This window comes from Somniosus microcephalus, chromosome 25 (assembly GCF_052327205.1).
Source record: "Somniosus microcephalus isolate GS21.2 chromosome 25, FLI_Smic_1.0, whole genome shotgun sequence".
In the NCBI taxonomy this organism is placed as follows: Eukaryota; Metazoa; Chordata; class Chondrichthyes; order Squaliformes; family Somniosidae; genus Somniosus; species Somniosus microcephalus.
Genome location: NC_141011.1, coordinates 43,642,299 through 43,669,934, shown reverse-complemented (window position 1 = coordinate 43,669,934; position 27,636 = coordinate 43,642,299). Strand labels below are relative to the sequence as shown.

The 27,636-nt window shown below is 43.4% G+C and overlaps 1 protein-coding gene across 1 annotated transcript in view; it reads right to left on the bottom strand.

The window, feature by feature from the left end:
- Positions 1 to 27,636, bottom strand: part of ttc34 (tetratricopeptide repeat domain 34) — a 90,532-nt gene that overhangs the window by 9,603 nt on the left and 53,293 nt on the right. The window contains exons 5-7 of the mRNA XM_085967285.1: positions 22,394 to 22,560; positions 13,827 to 14,097; positions 12,982 to 13,196 (exon numbers count right to left, since the gene is read on the bottom strand). Of these exons, the coding sequence (XP_085823411.1) occupies positions 12,982 to 13,196; positions 13,827 to 14,097; positions 22,394 to 22,560 (653 nt within the window). The remainder of the gene's footprint in view (positions 1 to 12,981; positions 13,197 to 13,826; positions 14,098 to 22,393; positions 22,561 to 27,636) is intronic.

Genomic DNA, 27,636 nt, shown 5'->3' with positions numbered 1-27,636 from the left:
GAGAGTTACAGTGACCGTGAGGAATATGTCAGGCAAAGGAATCACATTGAGGAAAGGAATGCCGATTGCGCATCTGTTTCCTGTAAATGTACTGTCGTCACATGTGAAGGAAGAGTCCAAAGTTAACTCAACCGGAGATCTGACACCCTCCTCCTTCAACTTGAGATTCATTCGTTCCTAAAGAATGGAAGGACCGATTAGTCAGGAAGATGATGGAGCGGAGAGGAGTTTTCTCTACTCATGAGTTTGATGTTGGTTGTAGTAAGAGTACTCGCCATTCTATCAGAATTACCGAGGATAAACCCTTTCGGGAGAGGTCTCGACGGCTGGCACCAGCTGACATCGAAGCAGTGAGACAGCACCTGTCGCAGTTAAAAGCTGAGATCATTACCGAGTCCAGGAGTCCTTATGCATCTCCTATAGTGGTGGTGAGGAAAAAGAACGGAAAGATTCGGATGTGTGTGGACTTTAGGACGCTTAACAGACGTACTATTCCCGACCAATACACCGTTCCAAGAATTGAGGATGCACTGGCTTGTCTTAATGGAAGCAAGTGGTTCAGTGTGTTGGATCTCAGAAGTGGATACTACCAAATACCGATGAGTGAATCGGACAAAGAAAAGACAGCCTTTATATGTCCAGTTGGGTTCTACCAATTTGAAAGGATACCACAGGGAGTTTCAGGCGCTCCAGCAACTTTTCAAAGAATAATGGAACAAACAGTTGGGGACATGAACTTGCTCGAAGTATTGGTGTACTTGGATGATATCATTGTGTTTGGGGCAACCCTTGAAGAACACGAAGCTCGGTTGCTGAAAGTGCTTGGTCGCCTGGAGGATGAAGGTCTCAAGCGATCATTGGACAAGTGTCAGTTTTGCCAAACATCCGTGTCCTATGTGGGGCATATTGTATCACAGGATGGAGTAGCCACAGATCCATCCAAGATCCACAGATCGAAGCTGTTACCACATGGCCCAAACCGAACACAGTGACTGCCTTGCGGTCATTTCTTGGGTTCTGCGGATATTACAGGCGCTTTGTGCAGGATTACTCCAAAGTGGCCCATCCTCTGAATCAGCTGCTGGCTGGTTACCTCCCACCAGCCGAGAGGAAGAAAAAGGCTAAAGGTAAAGAGAACAAGGACTACTTCAAACTCTCTGAGCCTTTTGGTGTTAGATGGGATGAGAAATGCGAAGAGGCCTTCCACACCTTAAAGCAAAGTCTTACTCAAGCCCCCGTGTTGGCTTTTGCAAACCCACAGCTGCCATATGTGCTACACGTGGATGCCAGTCAAGAAGGGTTGGGTGGTGTGTTGTATCAGGACCAAGGAGCAGGGCTGAGACCCGTAGCGTTCATCAGTCGCAGTCTTACGCCATCAGAGCGTAACTACCCAGCTCATAAGCTAGAATTCTTGGCGTTGAAGTGGGGGGTGGTGGATAAGCTGCAGGATTATCTGTATGGAGCGAAGTTTGAAGTGAGGACAGACAATAATCCATTAACCTATGTGTTGACTTCGGCAAAACTTGATGCCACCGGCCACCGCTGGCTTGCTGCACTATCTGCTTACGACTTTAGTCTCAGGTACAGACCTGGGAACCAGAACATTGACGCAGATGCTCTGTCTCGTCGCCCACACTACCAGAAACCAGAGTGGAAAGATGTTGCTTCAGCAGATGTGAAAGTAATGTGTCAGATGTCCGTGGTATCTGGACCAAAGAATTCATTTCATGCCCGAGAGATTGACCACTTGGGAGCGTCAATGCATGCTGTTCCTCAGGCATTTTGCAACCTTTCCAGTTTGGATGTACAAAACTTACCCATGTTGTGTTCATCTGAAATATCCAAAGCACAACAGGAGGATCCCTGTATTCATGAGGTGTTTTCAGCTCTCCGTCTGGGTGATATTACACAGATCGACAAATCAAAACATCCTGACTGTCGTCTGCTCCTAAGAGAATGGGACCACTTGGAAATTAAAGAGGGAGTGTTGTGTAGAATCACTCACCCACCCACTAAACCATGTCATTCACAGTTGGTCCTGCCTGAAAAGTACAGGGAAATAGTGATGAAGTCTTTGCATGATGACGCAGGTCATCTGGGAGTAGATAAGACCTATGCGTTGGTCAAGGACAGATTCTATTGGCCGCGTATGAAGTCTGCGGTTGAGGAGTTCTGCAAGTCCTGTGCACGTTGTGTCCAGAGAAAGACTTTACCTAAAAGAGTTGCTCCTCTGTTTCACATGCAAAGTGATGGACCTCTAGACCTTGTCTGTATGGATTTTCTGTCCATCGAACCCGATTCCAGCAATACCGCAAATGTCTTGGTCATTACAGATCATTATACTCGCTACGCCCAAGCTTTTCCCACAAAGGATCAGAAAGCATCCACCGTTGCCAAAGTGTTGTGGGAGAAATACTTCATCCACTATGGACTGCCAAAGCGAATACACAGTGATCAAGGTAGAGACTTTGAAAGTAGACTTATACATGAGTTGTTGTCCATGCTCGGGATTGAGAAGTCAAGAACAACTCCATACCATCCTCAGGGAGATCCTCAACCTGAGCGGTTTAACCGTACTTTGTTAGACATGCTTGGAACGCTGGATTCAAAGCGAAAGAACAAGTGGAGTCGGCACATTGGACATCTTGTTCATTCTTATAATTGTACCCGAAATGACGCTACTGGTTTTTCACCGTACTACCTCATGTTTGGACGTGAAGCGAGGATGCCGGTGGATGTGTGTTTCGGAGTATCCAGTGATGGCACATCACAGAGAACTTACCTCAAGTATGTATCTGACATGAGAAAGGAATTGCAAGCTGCTTATGAACTTGCTGAGTCTGTTTCTGCCAAACAGAATAAAGGAAATAAGCAGAGGTATGACCAGAAGATCCGGTTTTCCCAACTCATGCCTGGTGACCGAGTTCTCATACGGAACCTAGGACTTCAAGGGAAACATAAGTTAGCAGACCGCTGGGCTTCTACACCTTACATTGTTGAAAGTCAAATGTCACAACTACCTGTGTTTCGGCTAAAACCTGCAGGTGGGAATGGACCCATAAAAATACTGCACCGGAATCATATCCTGCCATTGGGACAGCAAGTGCGTCTGGATCCGCCAGCGGATAATGAGCCGACACCTAGTAGGAGAACCCTGCAGAGAAGGAGGAAAAAAACGAGAAACCAGGAAAACTGTTCCAGAAGACAGAAAACCCATGACACAGTGTGTGGATCATGAGGAACCTGATGAGTCGGAAGATGAAGAATGGGATCTATGGTACGACCTCCCAGAAAGACGCATAAGACAGAATCTGGATGAATTGTCTGAACCATTTAGCTCAGACTTGGACATGGTCTGGGAAGAACCAGATGCTTCCGAGAAGGAGATAAAAGAGACTGAAAGGCATGATAACAAAGGAACCAACGCCTCCAACGTAGTTGAAGGAACTGAAGACCGGGTATCCGAAATAAGGAGCTCACAGCGAGTTAAGAAGGTTCCTGAAAGATTGACACACAGTACACTAGGAGTGCCAAGTGTAATGATAGCCCCTACGGTTCGATATGTTACCTCCCTTTATACATGGTTGGGAAGCATGCAACCACTTATGTGTAAAGTTCATTAGTCATGGGGACATGCCTATATTTGGTGGGGGGGGGGGGGGGGGAGGAGTGTAATACCCACTGGAAATGTTATGTATGCCAAGTATGGTTATCAATCTTTAACTTAGACACTATTATCATTGTTATAAATCCCTGGGTTAAGGTTGCCCATGTGAAGGTACGGCAAGAAATTTTAAGGACACAATGTGACTAAGAGCAGACTTTCCATAATTCTGCACCAGTATCAACTGTTGCAGACAGTGAGGCTGCGCAGTCTCCAGGCAGAAACCCCAGGAGGAAGGGGTGGAGTCGGGTTTTTCGAGCGGGAAAAAAAGAGAGCGACTGGAAGAGAAGAGGGCAGGAGCTCTGAAAAGAGGGCTCAGGAGGCAAATGGCTGCCGCATCCCGTCCCGGGCTTCCAAACTCGGCCGCCGCCCTTCGTATTAGTAGCTCTGCATCCAGAACTCAGTGGGATTCAGTGATCGTGAAGAGAATTCAACGAAGGGGTTCGGAGTCGTAAGTCTTGCAGACATTATACATACCATGAGCTCCAACTTAAGCGCGCCAACGAAAGAGTGCACTCGAATTTGGACACAGGGACAGATTCTCCTTTGAATCCATATAAATGGAGAATGTATGTTTATTATGTCTAGATTCATTCTAATGTATGCAAATGTCTAATTTAGGTCATTGACCCGTAATCTTCTTATACTGTCTGACGTTAAAACTATAAAGTAAGATAATTAGAATTAAGCCATTGTAGTAGTGATCTCCTTACTGGACTATAGAATACTGTCTACAACAGAGACCACATCTCACATATATCTAGAGAACCGTGAAGGGGTTACAGAATCAAAAGGATGGCAGGTTTCCCCTCAGTGTGGAATAGAGTGGTCAGGTTCTGATGAATGGTTACACCTGAAATTCACTGACTTGTCTGTTCTTGCCACAGAAGCTAATTGACCCAAGTGTTTCCATGAAATAAGTCTTCTAATCCTAGTGGTACAAAGATGATGCCAAGCTTGAGTTTTCAAAGTCTGTGGACTGTAGCAGAAAGTACAGGCTGAGGAAGGCTGCCTCACAAATCTGTAAATCTGTCTCCTGTGACTCCCAGTTTTGCAACAGCACTACAACAACCCATACCAAAGTCAAATTAAATTCTCAATGACTGTGACCATGGTAGATTATCGCTCCCCGTTTTCTCTGCAACTTTCAACACCGTTGACCACACCAATCTTCTACAATACTGTTGTCCAGCTTGGTTACATAGCCCTCACTTGGTTCCTTTCTCACCTACACTGATAGCCAGAGCACCACCAGCAATGGCTTCTATTCTCATATCTGCATCGTAACCGTCAAAGTCCCCCAAGGATCTATCCCTGGCCTCCTCATCTACATGCAATGCCTTGGTGACATCATCCGCAGACATGGGGTCAGCTTTCACATGTATTCTGATGGCACCCCTCTCGATCCCTCTATGGTGTCAGACTGCTTGTCTAACTTAGTCTTTTTTTTGGTTTTGTTCTAACTTACAGTCTTGAATGAGCTGTAATTTCCTCTAGCTAAATATTGGAAATATTTGACGCCATGGTCTTTGACCCCCACCATAAATCACATACCCTCGCCACCAACTTCATCCCACTCTCCAACCAATGTCTTAAGCTGCACCAAACTCTTCAAGCTCATCGCCATGTTCTACCATTAACTAATCTTCTGACCCCATATCCTCTTCATCACAAAGACCACTTACTTTCACTGTACCATTTCCAACTTTCATGCTTTTAGCAGCCTAAGCCCCACACTCTACAATACTCTACCTAAACCCTGATGCCTCTCCAACTCTCTCCTACTTTAATATCCTTGGTAAAACCCACCTCTGACAAAATCTTTGGTTGGCTCTCCTTTGGCGTGATGCCCATATTTTGTGAAGTGGTTTGAGATACTTTTCTACATGAAAGACTCAATATAAATACATTGCTGCAGTAGAAGAGCACCTCTAGATATAGGTGCAGTCTTGCAACTCAGGTATTCAGCAACCCCGGGAGGAGAACTCGAGTGACAGGTAAATTTGTTACTTCTGGGTAGAAGAAATTCTGCAGCTTATTGTTCTACGAGAGACTGTTACTGATAAATACATGTCTACATGATACTAAATTAGAGAAAGGACATAGACTATCACCAGTGGAAAGAGACCGTGGTTTATATGCAGTGGATTACAACCCATGGTTATATCCCATGTGTTACAGCTGAAGGATTATAGGAATTATTCCATGATCACACTGTCCCAGTGGGGAAGCTGTGCTGACAATGAGTGCGGTCAGCGACAAGGCTCCAATATTGGAGCCTTAATTCTCAGATCCATGCCAATGCAGCTCCCCACAGAACATGAGATCGTGGCATTACCACATATCTCATGATTGATGGCCAGCATTCACCAGCACTAGAACATCGAGACTCAAATCACTGGCAGAAAGCCCAGTGGTGTTAAAAAGCCTGCTCTCCTGTGTCAAACCCTCAATAAACCATGATTTCATTTCAGGATTTTACCCCATTAAAAGCATTTTAAAGAAGACTATATTTCTGTTATATAAATACACCAAGCCAAAACTCCTGCATGTATAATTAACTGAGCCACACACCCATGGCAGCACTAATGTTTGGTTTATTCTATAGTGGCATTGGAAAATTCTACTCCTCTTTTAAAAGTTTCTGCCTCCTGTTGGTGAATCTACCCCTTTCACACCAAAGGGTGCTTTCACCAAGAGACTGAAAGGCCTGAGCTGGACTGCCCCAGCCCATCTCATCCTTTCTCCTTACAGCAGAGAAGGCCAAGAGGAAATTTGATAGAGGTGTTTAAAATCAAGAAGGGTTTAGATAGACTAAATAAAGAGAAACTGTTTCCAATGGCTGAATTGTCGATAACCAGAGGGCAAAGATTTAAAGTAATTGGCAAAAGAACCAGAGGTGACATGAGGAAAAACTTTTTTAGGGTGGTGGAAACAGATTCTACAGTAGTCTTCATAAAGGAATTGGATAAATACTTGGAGAAAAAATTGCCGGGATATGGGGAAAGAGCAGGGGAGTGAGACTAACGGGATTGCTCTTCGAAAGAGCCGGCACAGACTCGATGGGCCGAATGGCCTCCTTCTGTGTTGTACTATTCTGTGATTCCAGACCCAACCATGACTGACAGTTTTTTTAATAACTAGGGACTGCTGTTACATGGCTCTATGTTATATAAATGAAAACAGGGAGGTTAAAAAGTGTGTTCACACTGTATTGGCATAGGAGAAATTATGGTAAAGAAAATGGTTGGCCTTGCATCTTTTCAGCGTTCACTTTCCGCTTGTATACAGAGGAGCCCAGTGCCCGATAGGTCCAATTGGAATTTTTATTTTTATTTTTTAGTTGTGATTGTGACAATGGAAAGACTGGAGGGGTAATGAAACTACAGCTATGTTCTCTTAACCTCTCTTAAATTTGCTTTATAAATTATTGTTTATAATGGAAGTAAAGCAACGTGAATGCACACCTAATGTCTCCGAATACTCAAAATCTAGATTGAGACATTCTATCATGCTCTTTGCCTACTAAATTCTCGAGGCTGCCAAGCAGAACACCCCATACTTTCTGGTGTCTGCACAAGTGAATTATATTTGCCTATTCCATTACATCATCGCTACATTTTTATTTGCCTGCCTCAATTATCAACCTTTCCAGACAATAACAACCCTAATGTCTCCCAAATAATGTATGCAGTCAGTTTTCTCATCATTTCTCTCTCTTGTGCTAGTTCAAGGACCTCTCACTATGTTTATAGTGGCAAACAGGAGCCAAGATTGTCCAAATATTTTGATAGGATCCAAACCAGTTTTGTTACGATGACCAAGGTATTAAAATTATGTGAATTATTTTCCCTTTGTGGATCCATGATACCAAAGCTAAGAACCTTCTCACGTGTCCTGTTCTCTATCATTATGACTTGGGCTGATACAGATAAATTATTACACAGCATGTAGAACATGATTTGTGTGGACTGTTAAAAGTATCAGAAGCGTTTTGAAATGAATCAAATGGCTTAAATGTCTAATTTTCCTTGAGTCTTAGCAGCGGTGTTCAACACAAAGTACAAGAACTACAATCCTTATAGGAAATAAAAACAGAAAATGCTGGAAACACTCAGCAGGTCAGGCAGCATCTGTGGAGAAAGAGTTAATATTTCAGGTCGATGACCTTTCATCAGAGTTCTGACAAAAGGTCATCGACCTGCAACTTTAACTCTGTTTCTCTCTCCACAGGTGCTGCCTGACCTGCTGAGTATTTCCAGCATTTTCTGTTTTTATTTCATATTTCCAGCATCCACAGTATTTTGCTTTTGTATCCTTATAGGAAGTATCACACCGTGTAGAGAAGGACCCATTCTCCAGCTCTCCACAAACACACATCTTGCACTACACAAGGAACAGAAGACAAGTTGTTTTTGACACCATTAAGGAGTTTACAGCCGTCATCCTTTATGCAACAGGGTTCTATACAACAACAACTTGCATTTATATAGTGCCTTTAACAGAGTAAAACTTCCCAAGGCGCTGCACAGGAGTTTTAAATTTGTTTATGGGATGTGGGCATCGCTGGCAAGGCCAGCATTTATTGCCCATCCCTAATTGCCCTCGAGAAGGTGGTGGTGAGCCGCCTTCTTGAACCGCTGCAGTCCGTGTGGTGAAGGTACTCCCACAGTGCTGTTAGGGAGGGAGTTCCAAGATTTTGACCCAGCGACGATGAAGGATCGGCAATATACTTCTAAGTCAGGATGGTGTGTGACTTGGAGGGGAACTTGGAGGTGGTGGTGTTCCCATGCGCCTGCTGCCCTTGTCCTCCTAGGTGGAAGAGGTCGCGGGTTTGGGAGGTGCTGCCGAAGAAGCCTTGGCGAGTTGCTGCAGTGCATCTTGTAGATGGTACACACTGCAGCCACGGTACGCTGGTGGTGGAGGGAGTGAATGTTTAAGATGGTGGATGGGGTGCCAATCAAGCGGGCTGCTTTGTCTTGGATGGTGTCGAGCTTCTTGAGTGTTGTTGGAGCTGCACTCATCCAGGCAAGTGGAGAGTATTCCATCACACTCCTTACTTGTGCCTTGTAGATGGTGGAAAGGCTTTGGGGAGTCAGGAGGTGAGACACTCGCCACAGAATACCCAGCCTCTGACCTGCTCTCGTTGCCACAGTATGTGTGTGGCTGGTCCAGTTAAGTTTCTGGTTAATGGTGACCCCCAGGATGTTGATAGTGGGGGATTCAGCGATGGTAATGCCGTTGAATGTCATGGGGAGGTGATTAGACCCTTGTTTGTTGGAGATAGTCATTGCCTGGCACTTGTGTGGCGTGAATGTTACCTACCACTTATCAGCCCAAGCCTGAACGTCGTCCAGGTCTTGTTACATGCGGACATGGACTGCTTCATTATCTGTGGAGTTGTGAATGGTGCTGAACATTGTGCAGTCATCAGTGAACATGCCCATTTCTGACCTTATGTTGGAGGGAAGGTCATTGATGAAGCAGCTGAAGATGGTTGGGCCTAGGACACTGCCCTGAGGAACTCCTGCAGCAATGTCCTGGGGCTGTGATGATTGACCTTCAACCACCACCACCACCATCTTCCTTTGTGCTAGGTATGACTCCAGCCAGTGGAGCGTTTCCCCCCCCGCCCCCGATTCCCACTGACTTCAGTTTTACTAGGGCTCATTGATGCCACACTTGGTCAAATGCTGCCTTGATGTCAGGGGCAATCACTCTCACCTCACCTCTAGAATTCAGCTCGTTTGTCCATGTTTGAACCAAGGCTGTAATGAGGTCTGGAGCAGAGTGGTCTTGGCGGAACCCAAACTGGGCATCAGTGAGCAGATTATTGGTGAGTAAGTGCCGCTTGATAGCACTGTCGATGACACCTTCCATCACTTTGCTGATGATTGAGAGTAGACTGATGGGGCGGTAATTGGCCGGGTTGGATTTGTCCTGCTTTTTGTGGACAGGAGATACCTGGGCAGTTTTCCACATTGTCAGATAGATGCCAGTGTTGTAGTTGTACTGGAACAGCTTGGCTAGAGGTGCAGCTAGTTCTGGAGCACAAGTTTTCAGCTCGATAGCCGGGATGTTGTCGGGGCCCATAGCCTTTGCTGTATCCAGTGCGCTCAGCCGTTTCTTGATATCACGGAGTGAATCAAATTGGCTGAAGACTGGCTTCTGTGACGGTGGGGACCTCGGGAGTCGGCTAATATGGATCATCCACTCGGAACTTCTGGCTGAAGTTTGTTGCAAACGTTTCAGCCTTGTCTTTTGCACTCACGTGCTGGGCTCCACCATCATTGAGGATGGGGATATTCTTGGAGCCTCCTCCTCCAGTTAGTTGTTTAATGGTCCACCACCATTCACGACTGGGTGTGGCAGGACTGCAGAGCTTTGATCTGATCCATTGATTGTGGGATCGCTTAGCCCTGTCTATAGCATGCTACTTCTGCTTTTTAGCATGCATGTAGTCCGGTGTTGCAGCTTCCCCAGGTTGGAACCTCATTTTTAGGTAGGCCTTAGGAGTGTTATCAAACAAAATTTAACACCAAGCTACATCAGGAGATATTAGGACAGGTGACCAAAAGCTTGATTTTAAGCCTCTGTGATGGTTGATGGAGAGGGTTCGGGGTTATTACTTAATATTACAGTTAGTGAAAATTCTTCCCCAAGATAAGGACTACATTTGATCCATTTTCATGGCTTAGCCCAGAGGTGACAATCTTCAACTGAAGTCTTGGATAGTATAGCAAGATGAATTGCTGGGCTGAAGCAGCAGCTTAGATATCGACTTCAATGCACAACCATCTGGAGCTTAAATACGAAACATTGCTAAGTGACAATGGTAAGGCTCTAAATAAATCCAAGTCTTTCTTTTCTCCTCCCTCACTCTTCACAATCAATTATTTATGAAAAAGAAGCAAAATAGATACCATTTAGCTCCACAAGTCACATATCATGGGTCCTGTTGGCTTGAACATGACTGATTTAATTCTTGAGCCGCAACACATTGTGGACATAGCACCCTATCTTTGACAAACTACGATTGTCCATTTTACCTCACAGCTAGTGCCTCTTAGGCAAAGTACAACACTCATCAATGTCATCGAGACAACTGCTTGCAAACCACCATTCCAGCGACATAAAGGAGACATGGAATATAGTTAAACTCAGTTAGCTTCAACAACGGTGAAAAAGCTGGAGTGGCTGCGATTTGATAATGGAACACAGCTCTTAAAGAGTTACCGCAGTTATTGAAACCAAGCCTGTGCCAGCTTTTCCATTAATGCGCTGAGCCACTGTGCCAGATAATGCACTTTTCATTATTTCTGTTTATTACAAGCTGTTGACGGAAAGCACTGGGATGAGAGCGAATACAAAAGCATCTCAGTCTACGGTTAAAGCACCAGCTTCAGACTTTGTTATGACGAAGGAGAGGCCCACATAGGTTGTTCTTTGTGTTCGTGTTCAATGTCATGATAGGACAGTGTGTACAGCAAGATGAGATTTCTGTCAATACAGCCAGAAAGGGCTTTTCGCTGGTTACTGACTTAAGGATTCAACATTACTTGAAGCTACTATCTAGTCAACCCAATACAGGGCCTGATTTTTGTGATAAAGAAGAAAATGTTTATAGTAAGAAAAATTGCTGGAAGGCATTTATGATCGGCAATGTGGCAACATTTCAACTATGTAATCTTATTTTTGGAATGGATTAACAGCATTCCCATTTAACACAGGGGAAAGAAAAAACTTAAAACAATCGGGTATGTTTTGCTCTAGTGGTTAAATGTAATGGAGAAATCAATATGACTAACCAGTGATTAAATGCAGCTAGACCTTTTGGTCATTATTATTAGTCTCCATTTTCCTCACAGTCCTGCGTGATAAGTTGTTAAAAGGTCTGTGTTAAACAGGCCAATGATCAGTTCATTCATTTTATTGGTTTAATCCATATCTAAAAAGTATCGTCAAAGATTTTTTGATCTACCAATATGAGTAACACACTGGTCAGCTATAACTTCATTCAACTGGATGCATCTACCAGCAAATAGTTGGATCAGGTGATGGGACTGGCAGGCAATTGGGCTGTAGATTCCTCACCCATAACCTCACCCCAAAAAAATGTCACGCACAATTTTAACTAACAGAACATTATTAGTTCATACTGGCACTAGATGCTTTATCAAGTTTCTTGGCATTGTATTTAAGTCTAATAATCATTTCAATCTGCAACATTCTTCAAATCATCATTTAAATGTTTTCCCTGAATACCAGCCCACCTCTCCTTCCCATACACTTACTGTTTATATGCAAGTTATAGTCCAAGGATAATCGTTAAGATTTGCACATTATTGATTTGAGTCTTCCCGTATCCCATTGGCCACCATGTACCACAGGAGTTCTGCACAGTTCTTGCCATTACCAAGGAATATCAATAATTGTTTAATGCCAACTTCTGATTATAAAAGGGAGTGTTCATAAACTATTCTGCTTAGAACAGTGCCTGTTCTTACAATCCTGACCCCTCAGCAGGGCCAAACAACTGCAACCTTCTCGGCCATTACTAACATAATATCATTCATGTTGATTATTAACTAGGTTGAGACTGCACCAAACCAATTTCCTTAGATGTTTAAAAATATTAAAAAGGGTGGTTTTAGCCATGAGGCTGGACTGAATCTGAACCACGGGCAAGTTCCAGGGGTAAAAGGAAAATATTCTAACTACGTCACCATCAATCTTGGTGCTTACATATCACTATTTTTAAGGATGGAGATAGATCATGCATATTTACAAATAGATAGCAGACAGTCAATGCGTACAGAAAATTTGGCATTCCATCAGTATCAACTAGTAGTCTAATAAAAAGGACTGAAACTTAGGACTGAGTAGGGTTCATTATCAAGTATTAGAACCTGGAGGAGAAAAGATTTTTCCTGTGTATAGTGAATCACAGTCAACCCATCAGCTAGCTAAGAGGAGTTAACCAATGTTAGATAACAGTTGACTAAGTTGGGATTGCATTTAAAGTTCAAATTTCCCAAGGGCCCAGTTCTGGGTCAATGACTCCATCTTGGATACTACCCCAAATAGGTTAAACAAGAATAAAGGCCACATATAAATAATTCATTTTAAACTTGAACCAAATAGCACTGATTTAGTCTATATTATTGTACAGGCACTAGCTGTTAAAATCTGCTTTGCTTGTGCTACTTAGTGTACAGCTCTGAGACTTCTCTAGACCTAGACTTCTCAATTAAGGTGGAAGGGAACGTTCAACTCCTCAATTCTACACTCTTGTTTTCATGAGTAAAAACCACTACCTGAGCCACATGGTGACGTGGTTTGTTATCCAGGAACTGTAATAGAAACTCCAAGTCTTTGTTGTCCTTTTCAGCGAGAATGCTTAGATTCTGCACAGCAAGCTGGGCATTCCTCCTCTTCATCTGAATGAGTCCATACCTGGCCGTGGCAGCAACATCATTAGGAACTTGTCCAAAAATTTCCTGCAGATGTTTCAAGGCATCATCATACATTTCTGCAGAAAGGACATTTGTATGAGATGTTGTTTCCAACATTTGGGATAATAGTTTACATCATGCTCAAATACAGGCATTTATAGTCATTTAATTAAAGAGGCAGCATCCCAATCAGGGACATTTCAGTCAGGTTTAGTTCCTGTAAACAGCCTGTTCTAAAACCCCAATTTTAGAAATAATCAGAGGTTCCAAGGAACATCTGCAGTACATTAGATGTAAACTGAATTTGTATACCATTGTGTTAGCTTGGTGTAATTGTAGCATTTTCTCATCACGGAGGCTTTGTACAAGCCCCACTCCAGTACTTGGACTCATAATTTAGGCTGACGTGGGAGTGTTTGATGCTGACACTTGAGTGACTAAAATTCCTCTCAATGATAATTTTAAGGAAAAAGCTGATTTTGATCCCCACTTTATACTCAAGCTAACTTTTCCTCTAAGAATATTGAGGAGGAAAAACACAAAATACACAAAAACTTCGAAAGCAGTTCTCTACTTATCCATTTGGTCCCTGCCCAGTCCTATTTTATCTTTACATAAATTGAGTCTCATCAGTGTTTGACTGTATAGAGAACAAAGAATCAAGAATTCTTTGAAGTAAAAAGCTACTGTAAGCATTTGAATTTTACCTTTTGCAATCAATATATCAACATACAGGATGTGCCAGATTGAATCTTTCCCATTGATCAGGAGTAGAGATTGACCAATTGCAGGAAGACTAACAAGTTCTTCACTGAAGACCTTTTCCTTGGTTTCTGCCATTCCAGTTAGAATGCTAATACAATGATCGTGCAGCCAGTGACTAATTAGATTTTGAGCTTCATCCTTCAGAGATGAGATTTCTTGGATTGCCAACTTTTGGTCAGTCTGTAGGGCTGATGCAATGTCCTGTACCGCTTCCTGTTAGCAAAAAGAATGGGAACAGAATGATAAATCCACCAGATCCAAAAGTTTGGAAAATGGAAACGTTAACATGCAGAATTCTGACAATGGCCCAGAAATTTGGGTCTCCACGGGTGAGTATGCACGGGGTACTCACCCGTAGGCCCGATGGAAGTGCCGGTTTCCTGCATGCACGGGAAACCGACACTTCCGTTCCTCTGAACGAAGAGGTTCAGAGGTCGAACGCATGCGCGGGGGAGGCTGCGCGTGTGCATCAAACTTCGTTTTTTTTTCCCCACAGGTTTTTCCGTGAGGGTAAGCCTGCAGAATTTAGAAATATAAAAAGCAGGCGTGAGGCCTGCTTTTTACAAGGTAAGTGGTGAATTAATTAAAATTAAAACATTTTTTCCACAGGTTTATTATTTTAAAATACTTTAAAGCAAGGTAAGTTTATTTTTAGCCCCGTTAGAATAAAATTATTTTTTTCAAAAATTTAAATTGTTTAAAATAGTTATTTCATGTAATTTATAGTTTATTTAAAAAGTGATTAAAAAAAAAAATTAGTTGAACGTTTAGTGCTATTTTGGGGCCGTAGTATTTATAAGTCTTGACAGCACTTCCTGTCAGACTTATGAATGGAGCATTCCCTGCTCCGATTGGCTGCCCATGGCCCACGTGATCCCAGGGGACGCATCAAAATAACTGCACCCCTGGGATACGCAAGCACTGCGCGCCGGCAGCTGGACCAGGCCCCGAATCGGAATTCCACAGGGCCCTACAGCTCAATGGCCGGCGCGCAAGGTAAGTGCAGATTGGGGGCTTGCACCCGCGGGAAGCCCCCGACCCGAATTTCTGGGCCAATAAGTCTCTGTTGGTGTAACTGTCACTACAACAACAACTTGCATTTATATAGCATCTTTAATGTAGTAAAACATCGCAAGGCATTTCACAGGAGTGGTATCAAACAAAATTGGATACCGAGCCACACAAGGCGATATTAGAACAGATGACCAAAAGCTTGGTGAAAGGTAGGTTTTAAGGAGCATCTTTTAAAAGGAGAGAGGCACAGAGAGGTTTAGGGAGGAAATTCCAGAGCTTAGGGCCTAGGTAGCTGAAAGCACGGTCACCAATGACGGAGGGATTAAAATTGGGGATGCGCAAGAGGCCAGAATTGGAGGGGCGCAGAGATCTTGGAGGGTTGTAGGAGGTTACGGAGATAGTGGGTGCGAGGCCATGGAGGGATTTGAAAACAAGGATGAGAATTTTAAAACGGAGGTGTTGTCAGACCGGGAGTTAGTGAGCACAGGGGTGATGGGTGTACAGGACTTGGTGCCGGTTAGGATACGGACAGCAGAGTTTTGGATGAGTTCAAGTTTATGGAGGAGGGAAGATGGGAGGCCGGCCGGGAGAGCATTGGAATAAAAACAGAAAATGCTGGAAATACTCAGCTGGTCAGGCAGCACCTAGCGGAACTAGCTGGCTTAAATCTCACCTCCCTAGATCTCAAGTAAACTGTCCCACTATCCTACATAGCCTTCATTTTTAAAGCAACCTCTTCAATTCTATTGACCAATCTGAGTGACACTTTGGAAGAGTAAGCCCCTCTGGTGTCAATTACCTCAAAGCCCTCTCGATAGCCTTGATGACCTTCAAATCAATGAAGCTCCAGCATCTAGACATGCCAGATTGTGTATATTTACACTCTAGCTTCTCGGGTCTTTTACAACAAAGGGGTTAACACAGGTCCCGATAAGGCAGGGCATCTTTATGTCCACCTTAATGAGCCATCTCTGGGCCTGCGGTCCCGATAAGTTTGTTTTGTTTATATAAGCCTTCATGATTTCATTAGCACCAACACTTTTTCCTTTCTCAGCATTGAATTTGACTGCTGACTTCATTCTTAGGACACATCCCCATCACAGGTAAAGAATGGGAGGGAGTCTCAGAAAAATCAAATCCAGTACAATACTTTTAAAATCTGTGCTTTTTCAAGAAAGGGTGTCACTGGTTAGAGACACCATCTGTAAGTACTGGGTGTTATGAAGTTGAATCTGAAGTTCCATTCCTGATCCTAGTCTCTGGTGTGTTAATCTGCCATAAACCTGCACACGAGAGAACAGTATTCTTTGGCTAGAGTTCCAAGAAGCCATTGTTTCCTTGTCTCCATTGCAGTTTTTCCACAATGGAAAGTTTGGTCCCAAACTAGGGCGAAAGTGGAAAATGAGGGAAGTATGGTTGACACTTTAACCAAGTCTAAATCCAAACTTATTAAAAAAAAAAGTATCAACCTTACTTTCCTCCAACTCACTCCATTTCCCCTCCCTGCCATCTCCAGTCTGGGACCAGACAGAGCACAGAGCAGTATAGGGATTAGGAAAATAACCCTTATAAAAAATATATATAAAGGCAAATAATTATAACCAGTGTGGCCTCAATATACAAAGGCATGTTTAATTAACTTCTACTCCTTGCTGGTGATAATGATCTTCATTTTGAGCCCTAGGTGGTTCAGCATCCATGGGATCAGTCTTTATATTTTAGGGTGAATTTACACTGCAGCTATTGGAAACCAACAACTGAAGTTCAAATACCAGCCAGGCAGAACTATGTTCCCACGCATCTGTAACTGTCCGGTTTAAGAGAGAGGTTCTAGATAAGTTTAAATGTTGAGAGCAGAGAAGGGACAATACTTGGTTTCTAAACATTTCAATTGAGGACAGGCAAGTTTAAAAAGTGTCCATGAGCTGCAATAAACCCCTCCCAGAGTACTTTGTAAACCTGCTTTGACACCGCACATGGCTTTACACTCTGTGTGGTGGTAAACTACCACCTCCAGTAAGTCTTGCTCTGGAGTCAGGTTGAGTCCCAACTTCAGATTTATGCTGCAAGTCTATAGTGTTGATGTGAAGTTAAAATTGTTTTGCACAGGTGCTAAACTTGCAATTTAAATGCACCTTCATTGGACCTCCTGGGCACTTCTTAAACCTAGCCGACCTCAATTAAAATGTTAACAGAGCAGAAATTCTTCCTTCCATGTTCTTACCTGAATGCACCGAAGGGTTTGAGTAAAATGGACATTAGATAAGTTTAGTTTAAAGCAAATTGCTACTCTCTGAAACACTCTTACTTTAATGATCTATGCTTTCCTCTATCAGGGTATCATTTCTGATCATTCAAATATGCGTGAAGCCCAGCTCAAAACAATGATCACAATTCATTACTTCGTATTTGAATCTGTGCACACAATCAGGCACCCACCAGCCTATCATTAACTGTAACCTCGAGCAACTTCACGGCAGCGGCCTTGCAATTATTAAGCAACTTGTGTCAATGTTGTGAAAGAGAAACGGTTTTGTTAAAATTCCTCTTGGTTTTCAGTAGGCTTGTTAGATGAGATTTCTGGTCATTAAGGCCAACTCATTCGATCTGAATTAATTCAGTTATTTCTGACAACAGTCAACATACATTTGATTTGGACTTTCAGATGGTACTCAAGGTTACCACTTAAAAGATCCTTAACAACATAAAATACGATAGAAAAAGGGAATGTATTTGTGTTTTAAAAAAAAAAATCTTATTTGCTTTCATTTCAATCCTTTGCTGCTTAGACTTCCAGCTAATGCAGGCTCCAGAGAGCAGGGAGCATATAATTAGATCTGAGCGAAAGCAAGAGGAGGAGAGATAGTGAAGAATCGTTAGGTGTCATGACTTATGAAGTTGAGGATTACCTTGCTGCTTAAAAATAGCAGATATGTTGTTTTCTCAAGCACATGTCCTACTTTTAAATCTGAAAATTAATATCCTAATATGCCAGCGTAAATTTACAGCACAGGAGGCCGCCATTTAGCCCATCGTCTGTGTGCTGGCTGAAAAAAGAGTTATCCAGCCTAATCCCACTTTCCAGCTCTTGGTTCATAGCCTTGTAGGTTACAGCACTTCAAGTGCATATCCAAGTACAGTAAACTCTTTCTTATCCGACACCTATTGGACCAGGATGGTGCCGGTTAATGAAAAATTCTGGATAACAGAGGTATACCTACCACGGTGCTGCTTTTCCACTCACCATCACCACTGACTAACTCGACCACCGCGGGAGACTTGGACTCAGCAAAACGAGTGCTGGATGGATTCGGCAAGATTACCAGTTATTGAGATGTTGTTTTGTATTGAGATATCTATTTTGTTGGTTATTAAAGTATTCCGGATGATAAAGTGCCGTTTAAACAAGAGTTTACTGTACTTTTTAAATGCACGAGGGTTTCTGTCTCTATCACTCAGCAGAGTTCCAGACCCCCACCACCCTCAGGGTAAAAAGATTCTCAACTCCACTCCTTCTACCAATTACTTTTGTTGAGAATGCTCATGACTGCCTCTTTACTGCAAAGATTTTCTTTAAAATAGGATATGGAGTTCCCGATAGCTCAGCTGTTGAGTGACTCCTAGTGTGAAACGGAGCTACACAGGCTAGGTAGGCCCCATGTTTGATGCCCAATGTGTGTAGGAGCTGTTAGAATTGGCCTAGTTAGTAACTGTTACGGAGGAGTCAGCCTCACAGCAAGCATGCTACTTTGCCAAAGCCCCTCACGTAAAGATTTGGTTTAAGCAGTTGGTGACAAGTGGTATGTGACATTGGACTTAGTACATCAAGGTGGCTGCCAGATTGTAACCTGTCTTGCAGATAGGTCCTTCCACTAGGCTGAGGCAGCTGCCCATCATATAACTGATGAGGAAACTCGAGGCTTGGCAAGAAACTACTGGACGATGTTACCTGGAGACTGGATAGGAGTTGCAGGGAGGCAACTGAATGTTCCTGAGGTACTCCAACTCCAAGAATTACAATTCAGTGAGGTACAGGAAACTTTCTGATATCCGGCACTGACGGGACCGAGCTGGTGCCGTACCATCAAAAGTGCCGGACATACCAGTGTTAATGTTGAGAGATACGGAACTGAAAAGCTCCGTGTGAATCAACAAACCGCTTCAAAACAGTCGGCTGCAGCTGCAAGCGTCTCTAGCTGAAGCTGTTGCTATAGCTACAGACCTTGCAGTGCCTGACTGGGAAAAAAAAAGCAACAAGAACTAAAAAAAACTTATAGAAAACGGCTCCTGATTTTTGCCGTTAGATCGAGTATTCTGGACATATAACCTCCGGATAAACCAAAGTCTCCTGTATAGTATGTGCTTATGTTGTGGTCAGGATGATGGTGGCAATACACTGACACAGTTCATGGAGTGTTGTGTTGCTCTTAACAATCCACTGTTCACATAGCAAAGGCTAAAATTCACAATTCTCAGTTGCTTAATGACCAACTAGTGACTCTCCTCCTTACCGATTTGGGGGAGGGGGAGGAAGGGGAAAAGAGGCAAGTGTCGTTTCTTTGGGGTCACAGTGTCTCCAAGGCGACACACAGTGATGGAAGGTTGGAACAAAGTCAAACATCTATGGCAGACTCAGCAATCTAATACCTGTACCAGGCAGTTAACAGTACTCCAGGGTACTGTTAACTAGTGACCAACCATTCTAACTCATTAATGGGACCTCGAAGGTTAGCCCTGTCCTTGGTCTGGAATTCTTCTAACTCTGCTTCAGCTAACCCTTCGGACCAATGTCCTAACAGGTAGAGTAATCTTAACTGGACAAGTAATGGAAAAGTTATCAGTGCTCCATGCTGGTAAACTGTGCGGTTTTACTTGGTTAAACCCCAGTAGTACACCTACGCATACTTGTGAGGATTACTGAGCCTCGAGTGTTGCCATCCTGTGCCGAAGCTCTCTGGGCTAACTTTGGGGGGGGGGGGGGGGGGTAGGGATAAAGGCGGATTCAATATCAAACAAAACAGAAACTTCACCTGGATTTCTCCATCTCTTGGTTTGGGGATTCTTCAGCCAGCTGACCTGTATATAAAAAAGATTGACTGAGGTACCAGTCAGTGTCTGTGAAACTGTACCCCACCAAAAGCCAGGGAGAAAATTGGTGGAGATGGGGTGGTAACAAGGTCAAAATAAAGCATTCATTTCTATCCACAGGAAACAAATAGTGTGGAAAAAGCCAGGTCTTCATGCCCTTCTCAATTATTCTTTACAAAAGAAGATTATGAAGAAGTTGGCTCAGGAGATGGATTAAAGAAGCCGTCAAGGTGTCAGTGCTATTACTTTGCCTGAATGTTTAATCAATGCCTTTAGCAGCAGGGTCACTTTTCTATCATTTGCTCCAGCTGCAGTCTGGGTTTTAAAACATTTGTCATGGCAACTACAGCTATCTGCACCTCGGAAAGGTTTGAAGTATTGAAGAATAATTAGTGACTGAAACAGAGATTAGTTCAGAGTAATCGTGTCCAAACTTAAATTACACTGACGTTTGAAGTTTGAGGAAAAAGCCTGGTATGCAGGACCAGAGCAGGCGGTGTCCAGATGTGCAGGCTTGGAACAATGAAGATTATAATTCCTACTCTACCCAATATCGTGTGTCAAATACAGCAATGTTTTAATAAGCACAGTGGCTATTTGAATTTTTTGTTACACAGCACAACATAATGTTCTTTAGGTTGTTGGGATGCAAGTATTTGCAAATAGGATACAGTTTGGGGACCGCATCTCACGAATGCCACGCACACTATTGGGTTCTGTCAGCGGTCACATTATAAACCACCAGGCCTAGAAATTCAGTTAAGGCCCGCCAGCAGGCTAACGCCCAAAAGTTAGCGCTGCGCGCGGAGCCCATTGCGACCGCCAGAAATTCACTTTTAGCGCCCCAATTCGGAACCGGGCGCTGTTCCAGGGTGTGCCCGCCTCCGCTTGGGGCGCTGAAAGTGAATTTCAGCGCTCCAGCTGCCGCTGCGCCACCCGATGCGGTGCGGCAGGCTGGGGTACTGCAGGCCTCCTCCTTCTCTTAAGGAGGAGCTGCCTGCAGCCGTGAGATCGCCGCTGGATTCTGCCAGCAAATGAGCCCAGCACCACGGAGAAGTGCCGGACTCACGGGAATCAGCCACCAATGCCGCGGGGGGGGGTGGTGGAGGAGGCCGGGGAGGGAGGTGCGGGCAGGCGGCCGCCGAAAAAGCGGCCGGCCGCACCTCCACCTTAAAGCGCCCCAGTAGTGCAGCAGTACGGCCCCGTTTCACGAACGTTGTTTGCGGCCGCTGCAGAAGAGGCGGACGCAACTAAATATGGGGTTTGGGCCGGAAGCGGGGCGGTACCGGGGCACTGCGCACACCGATGACGTCATCGGTGTCGGCGCAGCGCTACCGGCTACCGCCGCCATTACCGCAGCGCTGAATATCAGCGCAACCTCTTATACTGGCGCAGAAACCCTCTTTAGGCGCCAACTGGGCGCAAAGCTTGCAGCGCCCAACTGAATTTCTAGGCCCCAGTCTCTGAGGTGCACACCATATACATAACAGGTTATGCAGTTCTTGATGTGTAGACAATCTGCACAATGGGTATACACAGCCCCTGATACGCATATTTATACAACAAATAAAATGCAGTTGCCGCTAAGTATATTAATTTATACAAAAGGGATACACAATCCTTGATGTGTATGCCATTTGCATAATAAGTATACACAATTCTTGATCTGCATCTCATTCATACAGCAAGTATACAGTTTCTGTGCGCATCGATTTATAACAGGTATAAACAGCCCCGGATCAGCTGCATTAAAAATCGGGTGCATATCAAAGAGTGTGTGCACTTGTATATGCAGTTTGTGACGTGTACACCGGTTATACCACAGTCATTCACAGTTCTCGATGTATATATCACAGGTATATGCAATCCCTGATGTGTATGCTATCTGAGCACAGGCATACACAATCTCTGATGAGACCAGTTCTGGAGTGTGGCATGCAGTTTTGTTCATCCTAGGCCAAAAAGGATGTAAATGCAGCAGCAAGGGGTCAGAGAAGCGAGAACGCTTACAAGCTTTGGGAGACTTGTGAAAATGTAGTTGCTCGAGTCTTTCTTCATAACTGGAGAAAATAGAGGCAGACATGATTAAGGTTTTTAAAATAACAAAAGATAGATAAACCTGAACAATGAGCATTGGAATATATAAAAAGTATAAAATTTACAAGCCTTTAGCTCCATTAATCGGCCTGCTCTAAAATAGCTAGCAGGAATATGGTGCAAGTGGTCGCTCAGAGCAGGCGTGGATTGTTAAATCTACACCGCACCTCAAGATCTCTTGATTTCAAATCGGCTGTTAGGAACTATGGCACAAGCCTTAGGAAACATGAACTGTTTCAATTGGTCGGGATTATTCTCAACCCTAGAATTAGGCAATGCAGTCACCAGCGACAAGGGAATGCAAATTTACCTTTTGTTTATTAAGGACCGCATACATGAAGGCTCGTCCACATCGTGCCTGCACATGGGCTGGGTTTGCCTTTAAAATGGTGCCAAAATCAAAGATGGCTGTTTTCTTCTGATTAAGATGTGCATAGCATCGAGCTCTAGTGAGGAGCGAGGCTTCATCAGTGCCCCCTAGAATAATATAAAAATAAAATTCAGAGAGGTTCACGCTATGAATTACTTTTGAATTCTAGCAAATGTTTTTTTAATTAATTCTCAGGATATGGACGCTGCTAGCAAGGTCAGCATTTATTGTGGTTGAGGCCGCAGGTTTAGAAATGCTGTTGAAGAAGCCTTGGTGAATTGCAACCTGTGGATAGTACACACTGTAGCAATGGTGTGCCGATGGTAGAGAAAATGGATATTCAAGGTGGTGTGAAGAGCATCACCAATTAATTTTTTTTAATGGAATTGGTTGAGGGGGGAATTTTGGTGAGGACACGGGGGGAGCACTCTGCTCTTCATTGAATAGTACTGAATTTGAAATGTATTGTTCAAGCTCACTTTAGACCTGCCATTTTTGTCCCAACCTAGTTTGTGGTGAGTTTGCTTGTTTACAGCTACGTCTTCTATGTGTTACATCATTTTAAAGGATTGGATCATGTCTCCTCTCAAATTTTCCTTTTCGCAGTGGAAACAAATTTGGAGATTTTAATCAGTCTGTCAACAGTATGTTTGAAACTCAGGCTCCTTTCTGCTCTGCTCTCAAGCTTCTCCGATACATCAGTGTTGCTTTGAAGGTAGAGTGCTCATACCTGTATATGGTAGGGTCAATTCAACGGTCCCACACTTACAGAAAGACATATTACGAGACTACAAGGGTCTAATTAATCTAAAGTTTTTTGCCTTCATTATCCTACCCGAAAGTTAATTTCAAGTGTTGATTACTTTGGAGAACAAATTACGGACACCAGTTTGAACCTGTGGCATCTTGTACTGTTTTAGTTTAATTTGATGTAGTGTTCTAGATTCACCTTCAGTCGTTGTGTTAAATGGACACAGTTTGCAGTTAAGAACTACCAAATGATATGGTCCACCCACATTGCCATCACACTACATGAATTGCAACAGTTATACATTCCTTTCTGGTGCAAAAACACAAAAGGAAAAGCGGCACAACCATGGCTAACAAAAGAAATTAAGGATAGTATTAGATCCAAAGAGTCGTCATTTAAAGTTGCTAGAAAAGTAGCAAGCCTGCGGATTGGGAGCAGTTTAGAGTTCAGCAAAAAAGGACTAAGAGATTGATTAAGAGGGGAAAAAGAGAGTACGAGAGTAAACTTGCAAGGAACATAAAAGCGGATTGTAAAAGCTTCTACAAGTATGTAAAAAGAAAAAAGATTAGAAGGCAAATGTAGGTCCCTTAGTCAGAAACAGGAGAATTTATAATGGGGAACAAGGAAATGGCAGAGCAATTAAACAAATACTTTGGTTCTGTCTTCACCGAAGAGGACACAAATAACTTCCCAGAAATGCTAGGTAACCAAGGGTCTAGTGAGAAGGAGGAATTAAAGGAAATTAGTCTTAGTAAAAAAAGTGCTGGAGAAATTAATGGGACTGAAGGCTAATAAATCCCCATGGCCTGATAATCTGCATCCCAGAGTACTAAAAGGTAGCCATGGAAATAGTGGATTCATTGGTTGTCATCTTCCAAAATTCTATAGATTATGGAACAGTTCCTGCAGATTGGAGGGTGGCAAATGTAACCTCACTACTTAAAAAAGGAGGGAGAGAAAACAGGGAACTACAGACTGGTTAGCCTAACATCAGTAGTAGGGAAAATGCTAGAGTCTATTATAAAGGATGTGATAACAGGACACTTAGAAAATATCAACAGGATTAGAAAATATCAACAGGATTAGACAAAGTCAACATGGATTTATGAAGGGGAAATCGTGTTTGACAAACCTAATGGAGTTTTTTTTTTTTTTTTGAGGATGTAACTGGTAGAATAGATAAGGGAGAACCAGTGGATGTGGCGTGTTTGGATTTTCAGAAGGCCTTTGATAAAGTCCCACATAAGAGGTTAGTGTGCAAAATTAAAACACATGGGATTGGGGGTAATATACTGGCATGGATTGAAAATTGGTTAACAGACAGGAAACAGAGAATAGGAATAAATGGGTCTTTTTCAGGGTGGCAGACGGTGACTAGTGGGGTACCGCAGGGATCAGTGCTTGGGCCCCAGCTATTCACAATATATATCAATGATTTGGATGAGGGAATCAAATGTAATATTTCCAAGTTTGCCGACGACACGAAACTAGGTGGGATTTTGAGTAGGATGCAAAGAGGCTTCAAGGCGATTTAGACAAGTTGAGTGAGTGGGCGGGCAAATACATGGCAGATGCAGTATAATGTGGATAAATGTGAAGTTATCCACTTCGGTAGGGAAAGCAGAAAGGTAGAGTATTATTTAAATGGTAATAGATTGGGAAATGCTGATGTACAAAAGGGACCTGGGTGTCCTTGTACACCAGTCACAAAGCAAACAAGCAGTTAGGAAGGCAAATGTTATGTTGGCCTTCATTGCAAGAGGATTTGAGTACAGGAGCAAGGATGTCTTACTACAGTTATACAGGGCCTTGGTGAGACCACACCTGGAGTACTGTGTGCAGTTTTGGTCTCCTTACCCAAGAAAGGATATACTTGCCATAGAGGGAGTGTAGTGAAGGTTCACCAGACTGATTCCTGGGATGGCAGGACTGTCGTATGAGAGATTGGGTCGACTAGGCCTGTATTCACTAGAGTTTAGAAGAATGAGAGGGGATCTCATTGAAAGGTATAAAATTCTGACAGGGCTAGACAGACTGGATGCAGGGAAGATGTTTCCCCTGGCTGGGGGGTCTAGAACGAGGGGTCATATTCTCAGGATACGGGGTAGGACATTTTAGGACTGAGATGAGGAGAAATTTCTTCACTGAGGGTGGTGAACCTGTGGAATTCTCTACCACAGAAGGCTGTGGCAGCCAAGTCACTGAATATATTTAAGGAGATAGACAGATTTCTAAACACAAAAGGCATCAAGGGGTATGGAGAAAGAGCGGGAATATGGTTTGAGATAGAGGATCAGCCATGATCATATTGAATGGCAGAGCAGGCTTGAAGGTCCGAATGGCCTACTCCTGCTCCTATTTTTCTATGTTTCTACTACTTTGCTTCTGCAATTGAACAGCAGATTCAGTGAATTTCAGAATGCCAACTTCTGAATCTTCATTATAGCAACACAGAATCTATTATAAAAGGATCTGAATTACCAAAGATAATGGATCAAATATGAGAGAGTTAATCATATACTTACACTAACATTCTGCTCATCAAACCTGGAGCTATATAGAAATTGCTAGTTTAATATTTCCATAATTCAATGCAACTAATTTATTGCATTCATCAGTTTTGGAAGCATTCAGGGCAGCTGAGATACATTTTGGAAAACTAAGGCATCGCTCCCATTAGCCAGCTGTTAAAAATTACTTAAATTGAAACAAGGCCATAATCATTGACACTGGCAGACAAGAGAACAATTCCATTTCCATAATGTTTGCTTCTGTTTTCTTTTGATTAAATGCTTTCAATTCAAATGCTATGTTCAGGCAGCAGAAAGATTGTGGCACAGTCACTAGAGATTGGGCGATTTATTGCTCTACCACGGAGTTGATTAGAGAATTAAGGGATGATGACCTGACAATTCCACTGCTCTACTGGCTGGCCTTCCATCTTCCACCATAAACTGGAGCTCATCCAACATTCTTCTGCCCCTATCCTGACTGGAACCAAGATCCGTTCATCCATCACCCGTGCTCACTGGCCAACATTGGCTCCTAGTCCACCAATGCCTCAATTTTTAAATGCTTATCCTGGTGTTCAAATCCCTCCATGGCCTCACCCCACCCTCCCTATCTCTAACCTCCTACAACCCTCAGAACTCTGTGTTCGTCGTGTGCATTCCCTACTTCCTTCGCCTCACCACTGGCAGCCGTGCCTTCAGCCTTCTAGGCCCAAGCTCTGGAATTCTGTTCTGCTCGTCCAGGCCCCACAAAACTAATTTAAAACCTACCTTTCCGGGTCCTCTTTGGCTCTGTCGCCATTGAAATCGGTCAGAGTGTGCACAACAAATCTTCTCACCAGTTCTATCCTAAAATGGCAATCGGGGTCCTATGTATGCTTGGAAGAGGCAAATGCTTCAGCCACCCAGTGGTAGGCCCTATTTAAAGTCACAAAAGGCTGATCATTGGAGTTAATGGGGTGGTAAGGCTACTAACCCATTTTGAGGCCATTACTGCCCATTAACACCGATTTCAGCAGGTTAAAATCAACTCCACGGTCGTTGACAGTAGTGTAGGAATGCTTCCTATTCCCAGCCCAATGGAACAGTCTGTAATACATTAACACTAGATAACCATGCTGCATTTAATTGTCTGCCCTGTTGAGCTTTGAAACTTAATGTAATTTGTATCGCTTTTGCTCAGAACATTATATTTTGTACTTCTAATCATGCAGGAGACCGAGAAGGAACTGTAATGCAGATCATTTAAAACCTGTAACTTGCAGTTTGCTGAATGTGTTTAATATAAAAAAAGTCAATAGCTGTAGTGTTAGCTGGACCTTGAAGAAACCACTTTGGTGGCAAATGAAAGTAGCTCTTTTTGAACCATATGTGTCTGACTCTTGATAGTGTGGAGAAGGAGAGAGAGAAAAAAAAGAGACGGAGAAAAAAGTAAGCAGAGCTAGATGGCAACACACGGAAACAAATGAGGTAGAGACACACACACACTTATGCTGCTGTACTAAGATGAAAGCAGAAGCAATGCAGGATATCCTTGTGAAAATGTTTGGCTTGTAATGGAGAGTGATAGTGCTGGATTCCCTACATTTTTCCCTTCTCTTGCCCCTTTGAATACAACACATGCAGCAATAACTAGCAGTAGTGAAGACATCTACAGCCCAGTGAGCTGAATAGGTAACTGCAGGTGCTAACTGTGTAAAGCAAGTGCCTCTAGTACCACCCAACCAAGCCTCACCAACACAGAGGTCACGTGCAGTTTTTTTTCCTCTCCTTTTAGCTATACTAGGAGCTCATTTCTAATTTTAACCATTGACTTGATTTGTCACACAGCCCTCTTATAAACATAGAAGATAGGAGCAGGAGGGGGCCGAATGGCCCCTCGAGCCTGCTCCGCCATTCAACGAGATCATGGCTGATCATCC